Raw genomic sequence first — 21,875 nt, forward strand, 5'->3', positions numbered from 1 at the left:
CAGACATAAATAAATAAAAGTCAGCAAAAAAAATAGATAAGGGGTAATGGTAATATAAAGGTGATCAGTACTTTGTGATTATTTACTTATTTTTTAGAGATTTTATTTATTTATCGGAGACAGACAGAATACTTAAACAGGTAGGAAGGGCAGAGTGAAAAGCAGCCCCCCTGCTAAGCAGGGAGCAGGGTCCTAGGACCTTGGGATCATGACCTAAGCCAAAGGCAGATGTTTAACTGACTGAGCCACCCAGACATCCCCAGTGTGATTACTTAAAAACAAGTACATTGTTCAGCCATTCAAAGAAATGTCAAAGGAACCAGGTTTGAAAAAGGCAGTGACATTATACTTTGTAGTACAAGTTTACGGGTTTTTCAGGAGGAGGTTTGTGAAAGTAAGTTCCCAAGATTTGGAAAAATACCCAAACAGCATCTAAACTACAGATGTTTCACACTGAGCCAAGATTCATGAGGTAGGTACCACCGGGAGACAGTGTCTGTACTCCCAGGGAAATCAGGTGAGGACCAAGAACTTTCATGAACTCTAGGGGACTTTCCAGTCAAACTTGCCTGATAACCTGTCTCTTGGACAAAGGTGAATCATCATCCCAAACAGGCAAAACCCAAGAATTTTAAAGAGACATATGATGTTCTCTCATAAAAATCTTTTATTGGCACACCAGAAATATCCATTTTTCTAGTACAATAGCTGTATGCATCTACAATGGTAATTCTGTGTAAACTAGGTGTTACAAGTCACTAGAAATCTACTCAGCAGGATGAATTTAATAAAGAACAAGAGGAACTATGAGTCTACAGCGGCCCAGCCATCGAGTCTCATTGGAGAGTAAATCAAATATCAAACTAGTGTTGTCCTGCAACAGAGTTTTTCTGTAGCCAAGAAACCAAGATGGACGTGTACAGGATAGCACCCATCCAATAAATTAGGTACATGTAACCAGAGAAACACTGTAACTGATAGAGATGAGCTAAATAAAGCACAAAAGGAAATAACTAGCTATTTACATATCTTACTTTATGCCAAAACTTTAGTTTGTTAGCTTTCCCATCCTACCACTTCTCTTTTATCTGTTATTCTTGTTTTTTCATGCGGAATTTCTTGGCTCACTGGCAAATATTTAGACAACTAATCAGAACCTCTTTCCATGTTCTACGTTTTCTAAAACTGCATGTCAAACGAAAGAATCAGAAGGGTAACCGTGTAAGTCTGTCTCTATAGAGAAGTAATAAGAATTATCATTCTGCTATCAGTCAGAGCAATGACATACAATTTCATTTTCTTCCACACATTACTGGAACTACTCCAGAAAGTTAGGTTGTGAATGGCAGCAGAGTGGATGGATTTGTCATTTGTAACAGGCACAGATATACATGGAGACACGTGAGTTTATCCTGAGAATGGGGATGCCATGGACTGCAAATTAAGATCTCCCATTACTGAAAATGGGTTCTCTCTCTGGTCGCTGTTTTTTTTTTTTTTTCACATTCATTTTTAAGGCTTAGTGTCATTGCAGCATTAACAAATAAGAATGCTGACATCATTTCTGCCATAATTATGATGAATGGCAGCAGGTACCATAATTAAAATAATGTAGCAGAAAAGGCATTGAGTTGGTATGTTTCTGGTGCCATGGCCAGAATGGGTAGATTTTTAGCATCATTCCTAGGAAACTGAGAGATCTTGCCAATGAGCCTCATTGCTCCTTATTTCCTTTCTAGTACTTGTAAAAGAATTTGTAATTGTCATATTTTTGGTTTGCTCTCCTATGAGAATTTAAGCTCCAGAAGGGCAGTAACCACACCTGTGTGTTCACCACTGTGTCTCCATTGTCTAGAACAGTGCCTAGGCCATAGTAGGTTCTCAGTTAAAAACTTGTATTAAATAAATGAACCAAATCATAAACCCCCTGGTCTGCCCCAGTCTAGAGACTTCCTAGTTTGATTCAATGACCAGGGTTTCTGGCCTCTCCCAGAAACCCAGCTATCTTAAGGATCCTGAGGGCTGTGAACCTTTGTGTAGCCATATGGCTATTATTTTTGTGCTTCAATGGATAGTCAGACTTCTCAATGCTGCATTCACTCTGCCCACCTCTCGAAGTTTAGCTATGCAGGGCTAGCACTGCACGAGAGGTAACAGCAAGAACCTTCTAGGAGGCAAACTGCAAACTCCAAATTCAACGCATTCTTCCTCACCCCTCTCTACAACCTCTTTGTCAGAAAGCTTAAGAAAAAGGTTATCAGGGGAATATTCTCTTGGCAGTAACAGTTCAGTAAGTCACCAAGAACATGATCAGAAAAGAAACAAAATATAACTCACCTACATTTAAAAAATTATGTAAAATAAGAGCAAAACCTGGGATTGGAAACTAAGTGACATGGTGGGCAGCCTAGGTCCTTCGTTGGTTAGAGTTGCGGGAGGCAGAAGTGAACGCAGGCATCAGAGCCGGAGAGAGGTCAGAAAGGTAGGGGCGGAGCGGAGCTGTGGGGTGTGAACACGTGGGGACCAGCTTTTCTCTCCTCCTCCCCCTCTGCTTCCAGCTCTCCAGCATCCCATCAGGTGCTGTCGCTCTCCCAGGCGGAGGTAAGGACGGAGGGTAGGACCGGCAGCTGGCGCCTCCAACGGCCCATCCTTAGGCTATTGATGCTCTGCTGGAGTAGAAGTCAGGGACTGGGAGCCCGGTGTGAAGCGTGACCTGGGGGACGAGACTGTGAGTCCTGGAAGCACCGTGGGAACCCTCCCTGCATCAGCCCCTCCCCGGGGCACAGCGGCTGTGTTCCTAGTTCAATGGGGGACCTGTTCCCTTTCTTTAACGTCTATTCTAGTAGATGTTAAAGAAGAATTCTAGTAGAATTCTGCCTGCGCTAAGAGCCTGGCCACGATTGGGGGTTCCCAAATCTTGGAGACACTTGATAATGTGGTTATTATCCACCTGCCTCTTTTAAGGATCCTGGGAAGGCTGTGTTCCTTCTGACTGAAGACACAGGCATTGATCTGCAGGTAGCAAAAGCCTGTTGGTGAGGGCGCAGTGAAAAGGCCGAATCCACGGATAGAGAACCGGTGAGCGGAGAACCCTTCTCTTATCACGTGTCCACTAGTAACTCCGATTAGGATGAGCCTTTCGTTTGGGGAACGAATAGGTGATTCCCAGGTCTAAGAAACAGGGGCAGGGGTACGGTTTCCCTGGATCCCGAGCAGCCTCGCATCTTGATGGACAGCGGCATGGACGAGGCCAGAAGCATCTCGGGCTCTACTGTTCTCCTTCCCCATCTCGTCCCTGTCTCCCGAGCCCCAGAGTCTTTCTCTAAAGATACTCAGAACACCCTGGAAAACACTGAAAACCACTGAGTACAACATCCGTTGGAAGGGGAAACAGCTGCAGTGTGTGGAAATCTTTGAAGGAGGTTTTTCTAAGACTCACGTCTAGGGCAATTTATGGTTTCCTTTCTTCCAATGTAGAGGCTGAACTCTGAGAGATTAGATTTCAGCCTCCCAGAATACCCCATCTAGTCGCAGGAAGAGAGAAGGGCAAAGGTCACTGGGTTGCAATCACTTTTACTGCACACACTGATAAACAACAATCCTTTTCTTTTCTTTTTTAAGCTCCCAAGACTATGGTTTTGAACAGAGCAAAAATCACCTGGAGGGTTTTGATTCCCACGACCTAGCCATCTTACAGCAGCTGATAATGAGAGCTCCAGCTGAGAGGGGCAGGAAAAGCCCAGCCTAGCAACCGGGCACCCAATGACTCTGATCTTCACCCCAGCCCTGGCCCCTTGGCCCTGCCTTGCTCCCACGAGGCCCCTCATGCCTCAGAAACTTTGTGCCGGCTGTTCCCTCTGCCTGGGAAGCTCCACACAGCTCACTCCCTCCAGGGCACAGCTCACGTGGGGGCTGTGGTAAGGCCCACCCCACAGTGAGCACGCTGGCTGAGATGGCAGCTGCCCTCTCCTCCCTACCACCCCCAAGCCCCTCGCCCTGCCCTTGGCCTCACCTCCCTTGCACTTACTGTCTTCTAGCTCATATATCATTAACATGGTCATTGTGCTTATTATTTATTCTATTACCCATAACTCAAATGTGAGCTCTATGAGGGCAAAATTTTTGTTTTGTTCTCACTGATAAACAACAATACTTCTAGTAATTGCAGTGCCTGACATATTAAAGGCACTCAGTAGTTATTTGTTAAATGCATGTATGAGAAGAACCTGTTGGCCATTTGCAGTAAATCATAAGTAAGTAACCCGAAGGCAGGGACTGTTTTCTAATCCCCGTGGCACCTAACGGAGCAGAGGAACAGTGCAGAGAAGATGCTCAGGATTTCTGATAATGGTGCTAATACTTCCGTCTCATACCTTCACCTCTTGGGCACTCATGGAGCTTTGCATAAGTCATTCCATCTGTTTTCAAACCAGCTGGTTCAAGAGTTTCTTTCCTACTAGGGATGAAACTAGGCCTCAGGGCCAGTCAAGAGCAAACCGTGAACTGAGTTCCAATCGCCCACTTGCTGTGAATTAGACTGTGTCCAAGCTTAACGAAGGGGCTGATGCTGATCTGGAATCATCTCTGTTGTCAACGTTGATCCCTTTCCCCTCTCCTTTCCTCCGGGTCTCGGTCTGGGCCTTACACGGTTGGCTTCCCTCTCTCAGGGGCTAACGTACCACCCGCGGGCAGCCTTTGAAGCAGAGCGGGCAGAAGCTGCTGGGAGGCGCGGGGGCACGGCGCTTACCTGCACGTTCCTGTTCAGGCTGACCGCCGGGAAGAACAGGCCTTCCACGTTCTCGAAGGCTATGGGACCCTGCTGTTCGTCGTTGATAAAAAAGGTCAAGGTTTTCCTGTTCAAGTCGAGGAGGACCCCAATTGTGGCCCCCTTGGTGATCCCTCCCTCCGTTCTAGAGGAAAAGAAAACAACTGGGTTTCACTTGTCATCATTCTAGAAGCTCCCCTCTTTGTACTAACTATACAAACCCTTTTGTACTAACCAGTATTTCTCAACCTGTTTAAAAATGTTGTTCCCCACACCCCAGGAGTGTTTTTAAATATTTTTTTTCCCTTGTCACCTTCCTCACACATCGTTTTAATACCAGAGATACATTGGGTATTTGTTTATGTGTTGTGTGTATATCTGTGCTTTGTAAACAAAAAGTAAGATTTTTTGCTTAACTCCCTCCCCCCCCCACACACCAAGTTTCTCTCCCTTGGGGGAGATAGCGCCCCCTGCAGAGAATATAGTTTGAACAATGCTGCTCTTGGGTAGCTGAGAGTGAACTCATTCCCAGAGGGCCTCTACCTCTGAGCCTCCTCAGCAGAAAACAAATCCATCAAGTCTAAGAGAAAAAGCCGGCTTTGGGCTATCAGAGCTCCTCTGCAGCGATGTCGTGCACTTGGCACAAATGGTGTGAATTAAACATCAATTCCAAAATGCCTTAATTTGAAAGTCAAAATAAAGAAGCACTTAAGCTGAATCGAAAGCATATGCATGAAAAATGGGATGTGGGGCCGTATGCTACCGATTTAACAGAAAAAACTCATTCCAGAAAGATGTTAGCTCTGGGCATGTTGAGTTTAAATTGAGAAGGCTCTCTAAAAAATGACAACATTGGAGAGGATTCTCCCCTGCAAAGTGAAACAATTATATTGTGGAAAATGGAGGAGTGGTTTTAAAGAACCTTCACTGAAATGTCATTTTAAAGCAAATTATGTCTAATGTTTCAACAGGTGTTTTCACAAAAGTCATCAACGTGGATGTCAGATTTGCCTTACACCCTGATCTTTGAGGTCTGCCAATACTGAACTTCATCCTCATCTCAGCAGAGCACAGAAACAGGTTAAGTGTTGTTCTTTCCCCCCAGCATGTACAATACAGACTGTACATAATCATCAAAGGACAGGTTTATAAATCACATTTTGTTAATTCACAACTTCAACAATGAGAGCACAGTTTGCACGCAAGCAGACACGTTCAACTTTAAGAATGTATTTCTTTGCATAGTGTGACCCTTGTTTATTATTTACTCCTTTACTCCAACATAAAGAAGCTAGAAGGGAAAAGTAAGTGGGTACAGGGGGGAATGGTATGACTCTAGTGACTGAGGGCTCCCCCAAAAGTAAACCTCCAAAGATGCCCACTTATCAACACCCAGATGGATTTGATATTAGGCTGAAGTGGTATGTGTGTTCACTGTAAGGGATTATAAGCAAACAACAGACACCCAGATGTGTGTCTGGGTGTGTATAGAAAATGTCCAAGGGAATGGGAAGTGGAGGTCCTAGGAATCCTACTGACTAGAGAAGGAGCAGTGATGACCTTCCAGAAAAAACTGAGACAGTGGAGTCCACCAGGGTACTACTGCCAGACTTGCTTTCCTCTGCCTCTCCACTTACACAAACCTATGATAAAGGAAGTCTAGGGAAAAAAATAGAGTTCGGGTTAAATGATAATTGCCTATATTTTGGTGTTAGAGGCAAACCTAAGGAGATGACTACATTCTCCTTCCCCAGAAAACTGGGCGTTCTGAATTTATACGGTAATAGGAGAGTCCTACAAATTCTAAAGCTATCTAAACTGGTATCCGTAAGATTTAAGTTTAATGCATGGTTTCTATTCTGGGCAGTGGTATTGATAATAATCCTAACAAGAAGAACAATGGCTTCTGTTTTCCGCTGCCTCCGATGTGAGGCATTCTCACATATCTCATTTAATCTGGAGAACACTCCCATCTGGAAAAATATAATTAGCCTAATTGGACAGATTTGGAGACAAAGGTTCAGAAAAATTAAAAGGCTCTCCTGGTAAGTTGTAGGTCTGGATTTTAGGATCCTAGGATATTTTCCTGGAAGAGATATGCATGGGGAGTCTTAGTTACTAGCCATGGTGAAGGACCTAGGAAAGGGCTCATATCTCTGGCATTATGCAAATGTAAAATCCATCAATCCATCAATTAACCCCTGAGAAGGACTCAGGTAAGAGTAGTAGAACTCCTGCGTCACTTACTGGAGACCACCTGCCTGCCTGCCCGGATGTTGTTAATTTAATAGGACTCTGAACTTGGGCTCTCATTTTTTACCAGAAGCCAGCATGAAGAAGGCTCAGTCTGGGGGCTGCTGGGTACCTGTTGGTGTGCGAGTTGTTGTGCATGAACCAGCTCCGGTGATTGTCCACATACATTGCCCAAGCTTTGTCATCCTTCCCTAACATCACATCCTTCATCACATCCATGCGAGCCACGCCGAAGGCAGGGTCAGGGTGGTTGTCATAGCGATCCACGGTTAGCTCCCAGTAGTGGACGCCCTTGGAGAAGCCGGTCTTCCCCAGCACCACCCGGTCATCATAGCTGCTGCAGGTCACTGTCAGGTTGTCATTGGAGAAGATGATGTCAGCGTGTGCCGAGCCGGGGTCAAAAGCAAACCAGGCCACTGGGAACAAGAGAAGGGAGTGGGGTTACCGAGGCTGACCCAAAGAGCTCTGTGCAGTGCAACACGCCCCTGCACGGGGGAGGAGTGTCGTGTCCCGTTTTCATGCTGCCATGCAGGAAGGAGTGCCGAGGTGTCCGGGGCCACAGGGGGCTGTGAGTGAGCAGACAGGGGCCACATCCTGGGAGGTGGTACTCTCTGCACCCAGAAGCAGACGAAGGACACAAGACCGATTCAGCAGGGGTTACCTGACTCAGACTGCACTCCCAACCAGGTGATCCGGGAGTGAAGTGGCATCGATTTTGGAAGGTGCAAGTCCCTTCACCCGGTGACTGGGACAACAGTACACCGGAGACATAAAGGGAGAGGGTGCGCTAAGATGCCTGTGTTACCCTGAGGCGGGGAGGCTAGGATCTACAGTCCTAGATGGAGGAGGGATAAAACACACTGAGTGAAACCAGGAAATGTCCCTTCGGCAGAAGTGCTGACACCTAATCGTTTTTCAAAACGTCCTCAGCGCTAGTGTAAGCTCAAAGGCTGCAAAGCTATCGGCAACATGAAATAATTTTCATGAGTGTGACTTTGGACGTGAGACGGGTCGCTTCCTTCGTACCTTAAAAATAACAGTTTGTATGTTACTCCTAACACTAACATGTAAACTATTTTGCTGGAGCAGTAGGTATTTTGGACATTAGGTGAAGAGAGAATGACATCTTTGCACACATCGTTCTGACCCAAGTTCTAAATGCCGCCTACCAATAACACACTCCGGAGAGATGTCATTGCTGATTTATTGAACCTGTGAGCCATCTCACATGCACTTTGGTCTTTGCTATTTGTAACAGAATAAGGTTATTCCATACCTGCCAACAGCTTTTTAATGTCAACTGTTGTCATTCCAAGTGAAAGGCATGGGAGAGAGAAACAGGAAGCAAAATTGACATTGATAAGAAAACACGTCTCTTTTGATAGACTCATACCAAAAAAGGGCTTGATTTCAAACACTACAAACACTACAATTGTCAGTCTGACTTGTACCTTAACCCACATTAGCACTCATAAAGAGTGCTCTGCAGTGATGTATAAGAAAACTGTGGTGGGGGGATGCAATCCTCTTTTAGGTATAAGATTTAAAAATACACTTTTCTAAGTATAGGGGAGAGTGTTCTAATGGGGGATTTTCATGACAATCAGACAATTTTATTGACATACAATAAGCTGCCGCCATTTATTTGGTGGAGGAAATTGAGCATGCCAACCACACAAGTCAAAGATGACAATCACGATATAGGTGTACTTGCCTAACTGAGAGTAAGGTGCCGACTGAGGCTCAAAGTTGCATCCTATAAAGAGATACTACACATCAAAGCTATGAAGCAGCAACCAGGAGGATAAACAGTATTTGTACACACTTAAAAAACACCAGCTGAAATGAGTCACCAGAGGCCTGATTCATGAAAAACCAAAGCCCGTTTTATATTAGTTAACTTTGCTGGATATACAAAGGTTTTTCTCTTGCCCTTTCCCAAATGAAAAGTATATACCCCACCCCCCAATTTAATAAATCCTCTTTCAATTGATTCTAAACTAGGCAGCTTAAATTTTTCTCAGCCCCCCAAGCTCAATCTTTTCCACTAAAGTTTCTGTACTAAACAGAAGGCTTACTGTTTAGAAAGGGGAAATATTCAGGCCTGGAGGGAAGCAAAATAAATAAATAAAGAAGAAAAATGTGAGAAGTGAGGAGATATTACTGGATCTTGATAAAAACTCTGTTCCAGGGGCGCCTGGGTGGCTCAGTGGTTAAGCCGCTGCCTTCGGCTCGGGTCATGATCTCAGAGTCCTGGGATCGAGCCCTGCATCAGGCTCTCTGCTCAGCAGGGAGCCTGCTTCCTCCTCTCTCTCTGCCTGCCTCTCTGCCTGCTTGTGATCTCTCTCTGTCAAATAAATAAATAAAATCTTAAAAAAAAAAAACAAAAACAAAACTCTGTTCTGTAACACTACTTCATGCACCTCTAACTCTGGTGGTAACTAGAAGGTGTTTGTTGTGACTTGAGCCTAAGTTAAATGATACACATATGTGGGACTGAACCTAGGATGTAACCTGTATGTTAATAAAACATCTGATAATTTTTAATAATGGCATGAACTAAATGTAGTGAAACAAATGACTTCATCTTCTTAGATCATTTTACTACATCGATTCTTCTCACCTAAGTGGGGGTGGATACTAGAATCACCCATGAAAATTTCCCAACCCTCCTTCCTCAAGATTTGGATCCCATGAGAAGCTGGATTGGGTGGAGGAAGAAGTGTGGTCTTAAAATATTCCAAGGTGTATGACCTCTAGTTTCAAGTGGTGTTGGAACTAAACTGGCAAATGTATTTTTGATGAGCACTCGGGTATCCCCTAGAGAAAATAATTTAATTTTTTTAACTCAGAAAGGTTTATACATAACTTCTAAAACAATTGAAGGATAATACACTGAATTAAAAGAATTTTAGAAGGAATACAGCAACTTACTATTAAAAAAAAAAAAAGGACTAATGATTGAGTCAAAAACAATACTGTAAAATATGTCCTTACTTTTGGTTACTTTATTTTACTCTGGGATGAATTCACATACAAAAGAATCATTTCCTTCCAACCGATGGCTGAATTTTATGCCTAGCTTCTACCAATGATCACTTTAAAATTCCTATTCACAGGTTGGAGCATAGTGAGGACTGGAAAACAAGGAGTTTTAAAGCTGAATCTCATATCCCACTTCGGAAATGAATTTATAGAATCTGAACAAGGCTTTAAAAATTTTAAATGAATCATGCCTTCTGCAAGTCTTTTTCCAAACACGTGTTCCAAAATCTTGTTACACTATTGAAAACATACCACCATACATTTAAGAGTCAATGATACAACTAGAACAATGCTGTTAAACACAGCCATCTTGCATCCCCAGACCCACATTTCATTTTATTCTTGAGACAATATACATTACAAAGACTATAACAGTATTTTAGTACATTGGACACAAAGTGAAAAGAGTTCCATAACAAAGCATGTTTGAAAGCCAGTAGTGCACAGAAAAACAATAAGAAACATAAAAGCACAAAGAAAAATGTCATTTTAAAGAGAGCTTGAAGTCCCTGCATCCTTTTTGCACTGTCATGCTGTGGCCTTCTTCATTCCAGGATGTGGGATGAGCAAAAAGAATAAAATAAAAAACAAAAGAAACCTTTGGAAATGTGAAATGTGCATCACGTGTATTCACGATTACAATATAGTCCTGAAGAGATCAAATAGGTCTGCATCATAGATGTTTTAGGATTCTGTTGGCTAGACAGAGTCGATTGCGCAATAATGCATGTCTAGCTTCCCTGAAATCAATCTAAAGCCCTCTCCCAACCTGCTTGGCTGTGGGAAACTTGGGGGAAGCCAGCTTTGGCCATGACTTGGATCCCTGGGCATTAGGCCAGTTAAGGGTTTCTAATTTGGCTAGTTTCTAATGTTCCCTCCCCATTGCTAGGAAAAATCTGCCACGAGAGGGACTGTCCTACCAGCAAGCCCAGGCTTTTGCAGAAAATACTTTCATGTTCTGCTGTCTGCTTTGGCTGCTTTGTGGAATGCTGTCTGCTGTTGGTGTGTTTTTACTTTATTTTTCAATAAAGATCTCTTAAGTCTATGTTTAATCAGACCACTACGGGCTGGATGCACTGATCCAGTCTCCCAGACACAGCTGGTTTCCTGGATACAGCAGGGTTGCAACTCCCAGACTAAGGCCACAGCCTCCACTCAGCCAGTGCCTATGCCGTGCTATGTCACTGCATGTGATGACAGAGCAGGTCATCCATGGCGGTACCAGCTGGTGCAAAAAGAACAACTTCACTCGCCACTTTCCAATGCCATTATACATTGACCACAGCTAGATAGTTGGGCCTTACACCACACAAACAAGAACACCACACAGCTCCAGCATCCAAACCCTTCTCATACCAGAAGCAGGCCACAGACATAGAGATCAGCTCATTGCCCTCTCCATGCACATGAATGGCAAGAACAAAACAAGTATTTCGGAGATGCCATCGAGGCACAGAGAGATCAAGGGGAAAGGTCAGACGAGCTCGGCTCACCCGGTGCATTGAGAGACTGCAAAGAGGAATGCAAGCTCAGCTGGTGGGGTGAGGATCGGATATCAAAGTAGGATCTCCCGGGAAAGCTGGGTTGTAGATTAAGGGTGGAGGAGAAAGGACTCATTCTACGGAGCGGCAATCTTTCCGAAGGCACTGGAAAAGGGAGTGTCTGTTCTTCTGAATCGGTGTCTAGATGTAAGATCAATGCAAACTAGAGATCAGAAATCTGCTACCTGCCCAAGCACGGTTCCCCAAGACCTGCCTTAGCAAGGCATTTGCACAAAGCCTCATCCCTCCCACAGGTGCCATAAAGCATTAACAAAAACCAAAGTGGCTTGAGGCTGGGAGGGCATTCTCAGCAGGCCAGGACTCAAGACCAGAGTACACCTCAAACATCATAGACAGTTGCTCTTATTTCCCCCAATTTTTAGTGGTAGAGAAGGTAATTTAGAAGGTTTCCTTTTCATTCAATTTTTTAGATTGAATTTAGAAACTTTAGGGTAGGTTTTACCCAGTGAGGACCAAGAGTGATACTTCAACCCCTTCGGCTACCTTGGAAGTTATTACCTGTATGACTTACAGCTTCTTAAAGAGTTTCTATTTAGGAGGTGATCATCTTTTTTTTTTTTTTTTTTAACCAATTCTTTGCTTTTCATACTTTTCCCTTTTCTTTCTTATATACATTTTTCCATTTCCGAATGGACAAGATGGTTTTTCTCTCCTAACACACTCAACACTTGCTCTTTGGATAGGAGAGGAAGATGGGGCTGAAAACGGAATCAGGGAAGAAGCCTTACCTTTGTTTCTGAATTAGGATCAGACCCCAGGGATGCCACTTGAGCAGCTTTGGTTTTCTAATAATAGTCTGTGGGGCCATGATGAGGTGTGTGGGTGGCACAAATGTCTTTATTTTCAGATACTTGGGTCTGGCGTATACATCACTAAATGACTAAAATCACTCCTTTCTCTTTTGTCAAACAATAGGTGGTTCTAGGCAGTAGGGTGGTCTGGTCAGAGGTAGATGTTTCACCAGTCAGGACCTTCTTAGAACACAGTGTGACAATAATACTTTAAGAGAGATGGCGTGATGATAATATTCTATGTCCAAAACTAAAGAATTATCTTTTCACTGAAAAAAAATAATTCTGTCTTGGTGGCCAGAGGATATTCCTGGGAATATTTGTCTGGTTTGAGTCTGTCAGCATGCTTCTTCCTGTTAAACATATCCTTGACCTATCAAAATGCTATTGTGGGCATGTTCAAGCTACTGGAGTGTGTGTGTGTTACATGATCCTATTTGAAAAGCTCAGAACATGGCCACTGGCTAGTTTTAATTGAATACTGCTGAGAGTCAGCCCCATTTTAGTTTCTGCATTTACAATATTAAAGTTAACTCTTCAGGCTTTACTCTTATCCTTGGAGAATTTTTTTTTTAAAAGAAAATTATACAAAGATCTCAGAGAAAAGGAACTGCTACTCATGGAGTTAAGGTGTGGTATTCCCAATAATAATATATTCAAAGTTTCTTCTACCTAAACTTCATATAATTTGGATGACATGACATATATGGCCATTTCTTTCTTCAAAAATAGAAAATCAGAATTGATTCCTATTATAATTCTCTCAAGGGGGAATTAATCTTTTAGTTTAATGGGGAATTTGAAATCCAGCAGAGCACCACAAACTGACGTGGGCTTCATTTAGGGAGAGGAGGCCATATTTATGTTAGTAAATGATTTTTAAATTATTTTTTATTTTATTTTATTTTTTAAAGATTTAATTTATTTATTTGACAGAGATCGTAAGGAGGCAGAGAGGCAGGCAGAGAGAGAGAGGAGGAAGCAGGCTCCCTGCTGAGCAAAGAGCCCAACTCGGGGCTTGATCCCAGGACCCTGGGACCATGACCTGAGCTGAAGGCAAAGGCTTTAACCCACTGAGCCACCCAGGCACCCCTAAAAGATTTTTTATTAACAAGAATTTGCTTGGAAGTGTATTTTTTTCCAGGTGGTAGCAATCAATTCATTATATTGAAAATAACTGTTGCTTTAAAAATGAAGGGAAAGGGGACGCCTGGGTGGCTCAGTTGGTTAAGCAGCTGCCTTCGGCTCAGGTCATGATCCCAGCGTCCTGGGATCGAGTCCCACATCGGGCTCCTTGCTCAGCAGGGAGCCTGCTTCTCCCTCTGCCTCTGCCTGCCACTCTGTCTGCCTGTGCTCACTCTCTCTCCCTCTGATAAATAAATAAAATCTTTAAAAAAAAAAAAAATGAAGGGAAAGGACGTATATAGTTTATTGAATTCTAGAGTTTATTGAACCTCCAAGTCATCATCTGAAAAGCAATGAAGAGATGTATACCGAATCCAGACCCTGGGGAGCATATCTGAGCCATCATGAAACATACTCACCTTTCCTACTCTGAGTACCGAGTTGGTAATGGCACCATTCTGTGGGACGGGGCCTGAGAGTAGTTGTGGTTATTCATGGAATTAATAACTTGACACTAAAATAGTTATTGTTTTTCTAGCCTTTTATGTGGATCCATTAATTACCGATGACCCAATATTCCTTCACTCCTCTCATTTTGAACTATGCCCTCTTTTTAGACAAGCTTATTTAATACCCACTTTATCCAACCATCTCCATTTTCATCTTTTTCCCCCCCACCTATGGCCTCCCATACCCTTCAGCTGGGCTCTTCTTACCCCATTTTCTTTAAGGAGTTCCTAAAAAAATTTCTTAACTCATCATGAAAACTTCGTGAATGAATTACAAGAGGGAGACTCTTTTCCACCCGATCTCAGCCACACTAAACAAGCAGTGTCCCTTTATGCCCTCCCCCTGGGCACACAGTGCAAATATTTGGTCAGTTGCCTGTAAGTCATCTATGTCACTTGATACTATCTTAGATTACAGGAGTCTCAGCAGAGGAAGACCCTAGTCACCAATCCCCTTTAAATCTTCCCTTTTCTGGGCTAAAAAGAATCTATTTCCTGCCCTTTTTCTATGCTCTGAATTTACAATCTTAACTCTTCTTGTCTTGCCCCACTCGACATATTCAAAAACATGAACCAAAGACACTAAGACAATATTGGGTATAGTATTACCACTCCCTGGTTTAGTTAAACAATGTGATCACACATTGCTGTGTGATTTAACTAATGAACATACACAGAACCACCCAAGGGTATATTCTAGGTTATACCCATGGGATGCAGGAAGACTACATCCCACTTTGTCACCTCCTCTTGAAAGCACTACTATTGAGATCTGGAGATCTGGAGAAGACTTCTCAGCCATTAATGTTCTTAGCCAAGACAAATAGGAGTGGGGTTTGTCTCTCACGCCTCCCCATTCCCTCCCGCCCCCCTACCAAATACATGATACAAAAGCTATGTTCCAGGTCATAGCTAATATCCAGGATCACTGTTCTTAATTTTTTAATGTACAGATCACTAGAGAAAGACAAGTTGTACTTTAAAAGATTCTAAATGTCTTGTTTGATGATATACAGTGATCCAGTCTGCTGAATAGTTTTGTTGAGTAAAAGCAGCTGATCAGGGAAGACCAAAGGGAAGAGCAGTAAGATGCTGGCTGAACACTGGCATGGTGACTCTAGGCACAGCTGTAACTGCATGGTGGGAACAGTCCTCATAATGGAAATATGTCAAGACATACTTTGCATCAACTCTATTAATGGCCACCATTTTCCTCTTGTCCTTGACTAGACTGCTTTCCCTTCCCACCCAGGACTGGCTGGATTCTGGAGTTGAGGCCTATGCTTAAGCCATCAAGAACTATCAAAGTGAAGACCCGCTGAACATCACACGTATTACTTACTGACTTTTGGGTTCAAAGTGAAAAAAGAATGTCTAGGTGGTATACTCCTGTTTGGCTAAAGGTACATACTTCTTTTACTTGTTCATTAGTTAACATTTATTAAACACTTACCATGTGCCAGACATTGTATTAAAACTGAGTAGCTGGGAAACATGAACTTGGAAGGAGAGCTGACCACAAGAAAGAGAATAATTTAGACAAAATCTTCTAGGGGCAGAATTTCTTGACTGATTTCAACATGTACTGAATACGAAAGATTTCTGTAGTGTGGTAGAATATTTTGGAAATATTCCTCACCAGTCTGTGAGGTGTTATTTTTGGAATTCAAAGAGGAAAAGCAAACCAACAGGGCTTCCTTCTGACAGTGTATGCTAATGCAGCTTTCTTTGTGACTGGTAGAATTCTTGGTTATCTCTTTGTCTGGTCGGGTACAGCTTCACATCTCAGGCAGCCCGTGAGTGCTGGTCCAGCAAGACAGTTGTATTTCAAAGCCCAGTAAGACAAGATATGTCAGTAAGAACTGCACAAGCAGCAGTAAAGTTGAGTTTCAGTTCAATTATAAACCAGCTGTAAAATAATTTGCTTTTTGGGGGAAGATTTTAAAGAGACAAATGAATGAAGGAGGCTGAGTCTCCTTAAATGATCTAATAAGCATCTGAAGGTATAATTATGTCCAACTGGTACATGAGTTACAATGAAATGTGGTATTTTAAGCTCTCTTAAGTGTGGCATTAACTGCAGTTGAGAAGTAAGAAACAAATTTGTTTTGGAAAAAATTCCTTTTAAGAGAAGAAATAGTCTCTCAAACACCCCTGGGACAGCTGCATGCTCTGTCACCAAATCCTCCACTCCAGTTTAAAATACCATAGCATTATTTCTAAGTAACTGCCATCAAAAGAACTAAAAATTCCTGCTCCCCAGAGTGTCAACTGCAAAGCATATTGCCCAGAACCAAAGACAGGGTCTGGATCCAATTTAGTTCTATGGAAAAATTGAGGAAATTCCATGGGATGTCATGCATGTTGTCAAAATTAAAAGGAACAGAGTATTTCTCTTTTCTGGGCTCTGAAAACTAGCATGCCTCTTACTTTGGATTTTGTAAAACCTACCCAAATTTGTTCAGGTATGATTTACCTACCTTGAGGATTTTGTTTTGGAAATGCACATTCTTCTAACTAATGTTTTGGGAGCTCTGAGGTTCTGAATCGGGAAAAATAAAGCAGAGGCATAGGAAAGATGATCTCTGGTGGACAATATACTCTCCCCTATATGATCCTTTATCAACTGTTTTCTACTAGTGTTGAATTCTCAGTATCACAGGCAGATCTTTAAGACCTATTAAGATCCTTGCAGGAGGCAGGAGGTGTCTATGCCTGTTCATCACATTTTCATAAACAGTTGACAGATTTCAGCAGTAGTTTTGAAGAAATAAACCATACAAGAAAGCCAGAGGTACAAATTATAAAGAACTCGGAGGTTATATGTTCTAAGTCCATAGTTTAAGAGACAAAAACAAAACAAACTGCCCTCCAAACCAAGAAACCCCTCCCAACACTCCCCTCCCCAAACACAACAACAAAACAAAAACTTCTGAAATCCAGAGAGGTTAAGGGACACATCCCAAGTCACACTGCCCACTGTGGTAGGACAGGATAGGGACCCAGGCAGGATCAATTCCAGGGGGATAAAATTTTGGTAGTGACAAGGCCATTGCTTCTCTTTTGTGCCTTGGAAATGTACAAAAGGTAAACTTTAGGCCATGGGCCATCGACACATTCCAGTGATCTTGGGGTGACCAAGATTTGTGCAGATGAACCCAGTATCATTCTTTCAATCCTGTACCATATTGAGTGAGGGTAAATCTTTCTTCTCTAAATGGAGCAGTTCTATGGACTAGGGCGGTTAAGGATTGCAAGGCAAAGGATCATCTTCCCCACCCCAAGGTTACAACTTCTCTGGGGGTGGGGCAGGTTTAGTACACTAGGGTTTAAGAATACTGTACTTACGTTTCTCCAAAATCACTATAAGATATCTGCAAAGAGATTTTGGATAGATGCATCTGGGGCTATTCTGGGGTCATATTCTGCTTATACCACAGAATATTCTTTTGGTTATTTCTTTCAATGTGTGGGAGAAGGAGCTATCACATTGGAAGGGGTAATGTGACAGTAATAGTCTAATAGGGGAAAATAGGCATTTTAATTTTATGAACAACATCTTCTATGCCCCCTTTTAGAAAGCATCTTCTAAGACATAATTTCAAGAATTCTAACCCTCTTATTGTCATTAGAGAAGACAATCCTGAAAAGTGTTAGGGAGAGGATTCCTGTGGACGTTCAACTAAGAAGATGCGTGAGAGCATCTTGTCTAAAGCCTGATTCTACATTTATCACTGTTTACCTTCTCTCCAGTTTCCTCACTGTTGAGATCTGGAGGGCTGAGAGCTTTTGCCAATAAATGGCTCTGTGGTTTCAACCAGAACAGAGCTTCAAGACCCAGACCTCATTTGGTAGGGTCTTTTAAGGACCTTACAGATCTGGCTCCAAAATTCCTTTTCTTTCCCAAGCAGCCACCTGTCACTGCCAGCCAAAAGCAGTTTCTGATCCCAGCAGGGGAGAAGGGCCTCTCTACGTGAACACTTATCCTGGGGAGGGAGGGTGGGTGGGTGAGAAAGTGGAGATGCACAGACAGTAGAAAAGGACAGGACCCGAGTAGGAGTTTGGATTTGATGTTGGAAAGGACAGCCTCTTCTCACCTCCTTCTTAAAGGAAGAATGTTATTTTTTTCCACCCAAATTCTAACATGACTCTTGGAAAGTGTTAGAGTCCATTTCTTGCTGGGATTTCTGGATGCTCACATGAGGCAGCTACATAATGCTGCTTCATTTGGACAAGATGTTTTCACACACTTAACAAACAGATTTAAGATAGATTTCCCTATTTCCTTCCTTTTAGTTGAGTGCAAATAGTGCTGTTCTAATGTCAGCACTGAAGGGCACTGTGCTGGGCAGTGCAGGCTAGAAGGTCAGGGTCTGACATGTCACTTAACCTCTCAAAGGCTCAGTCTTCCCATATGGAGGACGAGGTAATAATTATAATACTTTCTCCTGGAGTGTGGGAGGTGGAATAATGGCTTGTCCAAAAATGTCCTTCTCATATAATCCTTGCAATCTCTTACCTTACATGACAAAAGGTACTTTGCAAATGTAATTAGGGTAAGGATTTTGAGAAGGAGAGATTATCCAGATGGCCCCAAGGTAATCACAAGGGTCCTTATAAAAGGGAAACAGGAGGTGCAGAGTCAGAAAGAGATTGGAAGCTGCTACACTTCTAGCGTTGCAGATGGAGGAAGCGGCTGTGAGCCAAGGAACACAGGTGGCTTTTAGAAGCAGGAGAAGGAAAGAGAACAGATTCTCCTCTAGAACTACCTGAAGGAATGCAGCCGCATCAACACCACACTGTTTGCCTAGTGAAATCCATCTAGGAGTCTGACCTAAAGAACTGTAAGGTAATAAATTCACATTATTTTAAGCTACCGAGTTTGTAGTAATTTGTTACAGCAGCAATAGGAAATTAATACACAGGGTAAATCTGGAATATTAAGATATCTGAACAGGAGAGGGGTTTGCATTTGTGGGCACAGAGGTGTAGTCTAGAGTCTTTATAGCTGTTTTAGGGTGAACAGAAAAAACTCCTAGTTTTCCCTTAGGATCTTATAGAACTGAAACATAGAATTGATTTTTTTCCTATAGTTCTTCTACTGGATTTCAGTATCCTTAAAAATACTTGCTGGCTGTCACTTTTTCATGGAATCTTTTAGTGGGCAGTGAAGAAAGTTCTTAGAAGCTTAACACAAAATGAGATAGAGTTTATTGCAATAGTTTTCTCACGGTATTTTGTATTGTGATTCTATAAAGCCTTCTGATATATACCTAATATCCATTACCAAGGGTTCCAGGGAATATACTGACTTTTAAATGTTCAATGGAAATATTTTTACAATTCATAATATACTTTCTAACTTTCTTATTAAGAACATAAGCCACAGAATGCCGTCTTTTGACTTTTTTGGGGGTGGAGGGGTCGTTCTCGGTTTTCCCAGTTACCTTCCCTCCTCACCAGTACCTCTTCTCTCTTCTAATGCGATGTTCCTAGTCTGCTGTGGTATTCCTGAGTGGGTCATGAACTCAGTGGACTTGCGCATAAAGTAAGAATAGCAAGAACTGAGGAGATCGGGGCCCTGCTGTAAGGATAGCACAGGAGTGTCTACAGCTAACTTTGACTTTTTTTCTTCTTTTTTTTTGACCAATCAGAGGTTATTATCACTTCTTGATTGTAAGATGACTATCTAGATTGCCGGGTGGATATCTTAGCTCTAGAGAGGTGAGGGAGCATAGTTTTTAGGTGTTCCGAGTCAGATGCCATGGAGTTCAGGGAGAAGGACGAACGAAGCCCATAAACTCTGGTGGCAGGGGCCATGCCTCATGCATCTTGATGCTGGGCCCAGCACAGTGCCTGACACAGCTGAGATGCTCCATTAATGTTTTTTGAATGAATGAGATTTTGTTATCATAGTCAGCTCAAGGCAGATTTTGAAGCTTTTGCCTTGTATACAGTTATTCCTTGTGTTTGGATTTCTGTCTGACTGTCTCTCTATACTCTGGGAAGTCTTCCCTCTTTTTTGGATCATATTCACTTTCTTTGCAATATGTTGCAACTTCATGTAGCTCTTGTGTGTTAAACAATCAGAATATTATTTCTACGAAAACATAAATTTAAAAAGTCCTGTTTTGGGTACACTTCCACTTTTAGGGGGCTGCTTCTTAGGCAAAATTAAACTAAATAGCAGAATTGAGGTGATTTTTAAAAATGGAACGGTTCAAACATTTCTGGTGTAAAATCTATCTGGAAAGCAACTGAGAAACACAGATCAAGGGCCTCAAAAGTGTTCATGCTCCTTGGTCTGGTAACTCCAACTCTAAGAATTTGTCCAAGGAAGATAGCAAGATTTGTGTGAGAGAGTATCGATAGACTGAAGGGTGACACCCTTCCTGTTCTTACTTCCCTGAAGGATTCCCTCCTCCACTAAGACTGAATGAAGCCATTCCCTGGCAATTCTCCCCACTGAGAGGGGGTCAGAGAGAAACCCTCTCTTTTCAGTCAGCTAATAGTCTTGAGTTATTTGAGCCCCAGGAATGTTACCTGTGGTCTATTTTATTTTCTTTCTAGATTAAAGAAAAAGAAAAAGGTTAGTCTGTTTAGATAGGCAGAGGGAAAAATAAATGGGAAAATTACCGATTCTGTTCTCAGCCTCATCTAAAAAAATATCTCTTTCAGGAGTAGAGTCTCCCAGACAGAATAAGCCCCAGAACTACGTGGGAAGAAGGCCTTGTTACATAACAGGTATTCTTTTGCCAATGGTTTCAAAGACTGTGACACAGCCATGACAGCTATTAAGTGGATTACTTAAAAAATATATACAACTGGGGTTGTGGGCCTCATTTTAATATTTCATCAAGATTCTTAATTGTTGACAGTTCTATTTCTTCTTAAGTCAGGGTAATTGGGTTGAGATCTGCAGCTAGCTTATGTGCGTGGCTGTCTTAGGTGCACTCCAAGAACTCTGCTTTCAGGAAAGGAATCACACTTGAACTCACCTAATGATGCATTTTCCTTTCCTTTTCCCTTTTAATAACACTTTCTTTATAATTTCCATTGAATTAAATTATTTTTCATTGTTTTCCTGATTCCCAGATACAAATTATGTCTTCCTGCTAGTCCCCTTTCCTTCCCTCCCAGTGATAATAATAACTTGCAAGTATGTAACTAGTCACATGTCTTTTAAGCCTGTCTCTCTTCCTAGACTGTGAGCTCATACAAGCAGGGGGGACACCTCATCCCTCTATGCCCACAGTGTAGCATACAGTGAGTCTTTACCAAGCACAGCCCAATAAATAGATATATAAGCAGAACTGCTTCTGGAGAAAATGATCAGCATTTATAAAAACGTAGACCTCTGATCTCCCTTGCATAATGTTACCTGTAAGTCAGCAGATGGTTTTATGATCCTTCAAAGAATATAAGTGACAAGTGGCTTAAACCTTGGACTAAATGCAGGTACATACAAATGAGACTTGCTATCATATATGAATTGGACCCTTCTGTAATACAGATTTTTGTTTTGAACTTGGGGAAAGGCTTAGCTGTTGCTAAGAAGACCGCAAAACATCTTGTTACAGTAGAAAGCCGAAACAAACCGCCATGCCATTCCCAAGAGCAGCAAAGAAAATAAACTTCCAAAGCAAACCTTTCCAGGAACTGTAGGAAGGAAGATTAATAGAATACAATATAAGTTCAGTTAATATATTGAACCCTGTCAATGGCATTTTTCTCACTGATTTCTAAAAACAAAAACAAAAACAAGAAAACCAAAAAATATATACATAGTTCTTTAATTCTATAGGCTTTCTCTATTGTTACAAAT

General features: G+C 42.2%; 1 protein-coding gene and 1 long non-coding RNA gene across 8 annotated transcripts in view; one reads left to right on the forward strand and one right to left on the reverse strand.

Moving 5' to 3' along the window:
• Nucleotides 1-649: 649 nt before the first annotated feature.
• The window catches only part of TRIM9 (tripartite motif containing 9), a 109,779-nt gene continuing 88,553 nt past the window's right edge, over nt 650-21,875 (reverse strand). For 2 of the 7 annotated variants that reach the window (XM_059182075.1, XM_059182074.1), the window contains exons 8-13: nt 11,557-11,745; nt 8,733-8,774; nt 8,295-8,318; nt 7,131-7,434; nt 4,748-4,910; nt 650-2,713 (exon numbers count right to left, since the gene is read on the reverse strand). In XM_059182075.1, the coding sequence (XP_059038058.1) occupies nt 2,651-2,713; nt 4,748-4,910; nt 7,131-7,434; nt 8,295-8,318; nt 8,733-8,774; nt 11,557-11,745 (785 nt within the window). In that variant the 3' untranslated portion in view covers nt 650-2,650. Of the gene's footprint in view, nt 3,013-4,031; nt 4,911-7,130; nt 7,435-8,294; nt 8,319-8,732; nt 8,775-11,556; nt 11,746-21,875 lie in introns of those variants that run through there. The other 5 variants (XM_059182078.1, XM_059182077.1, XM_059182072.1 and 2 more) reach the window with 4 other exon arrangements.
• Nucleotides 18,810-21,875, forward strand: part of LOC131836554 (uncharacterized) — a 29,595-nt gene continuing 26,529 nt past the window's right edge. Inside the window, exons 1-2 of the long non-coding RNA XR_009355667.1 lie at nt 18,810-18,899; nt 20,729-20,794. This is a non-coding gene — a long non-coding RNA (uncharacterized LOC131836554). The remainder of the gene's footprint in view (nt 18,900-20,728; nt 20,795-21,875) is intronic.

This window comes from Mustela lutreola, chromosome 7, assembly GCF_030435805.1.
Source record: "Mustela lutreola isolate mMusLut2 chromosome 7, mMusLut2.pri, whole genome shotgun sequence".
Taxonomy (NCBI): domain Eukaryota; kingdom Metazoa; phylum Chordata; class Mammalia; order Carnivora; family Mustelidae; genus Mustela; species Mustela lutreola.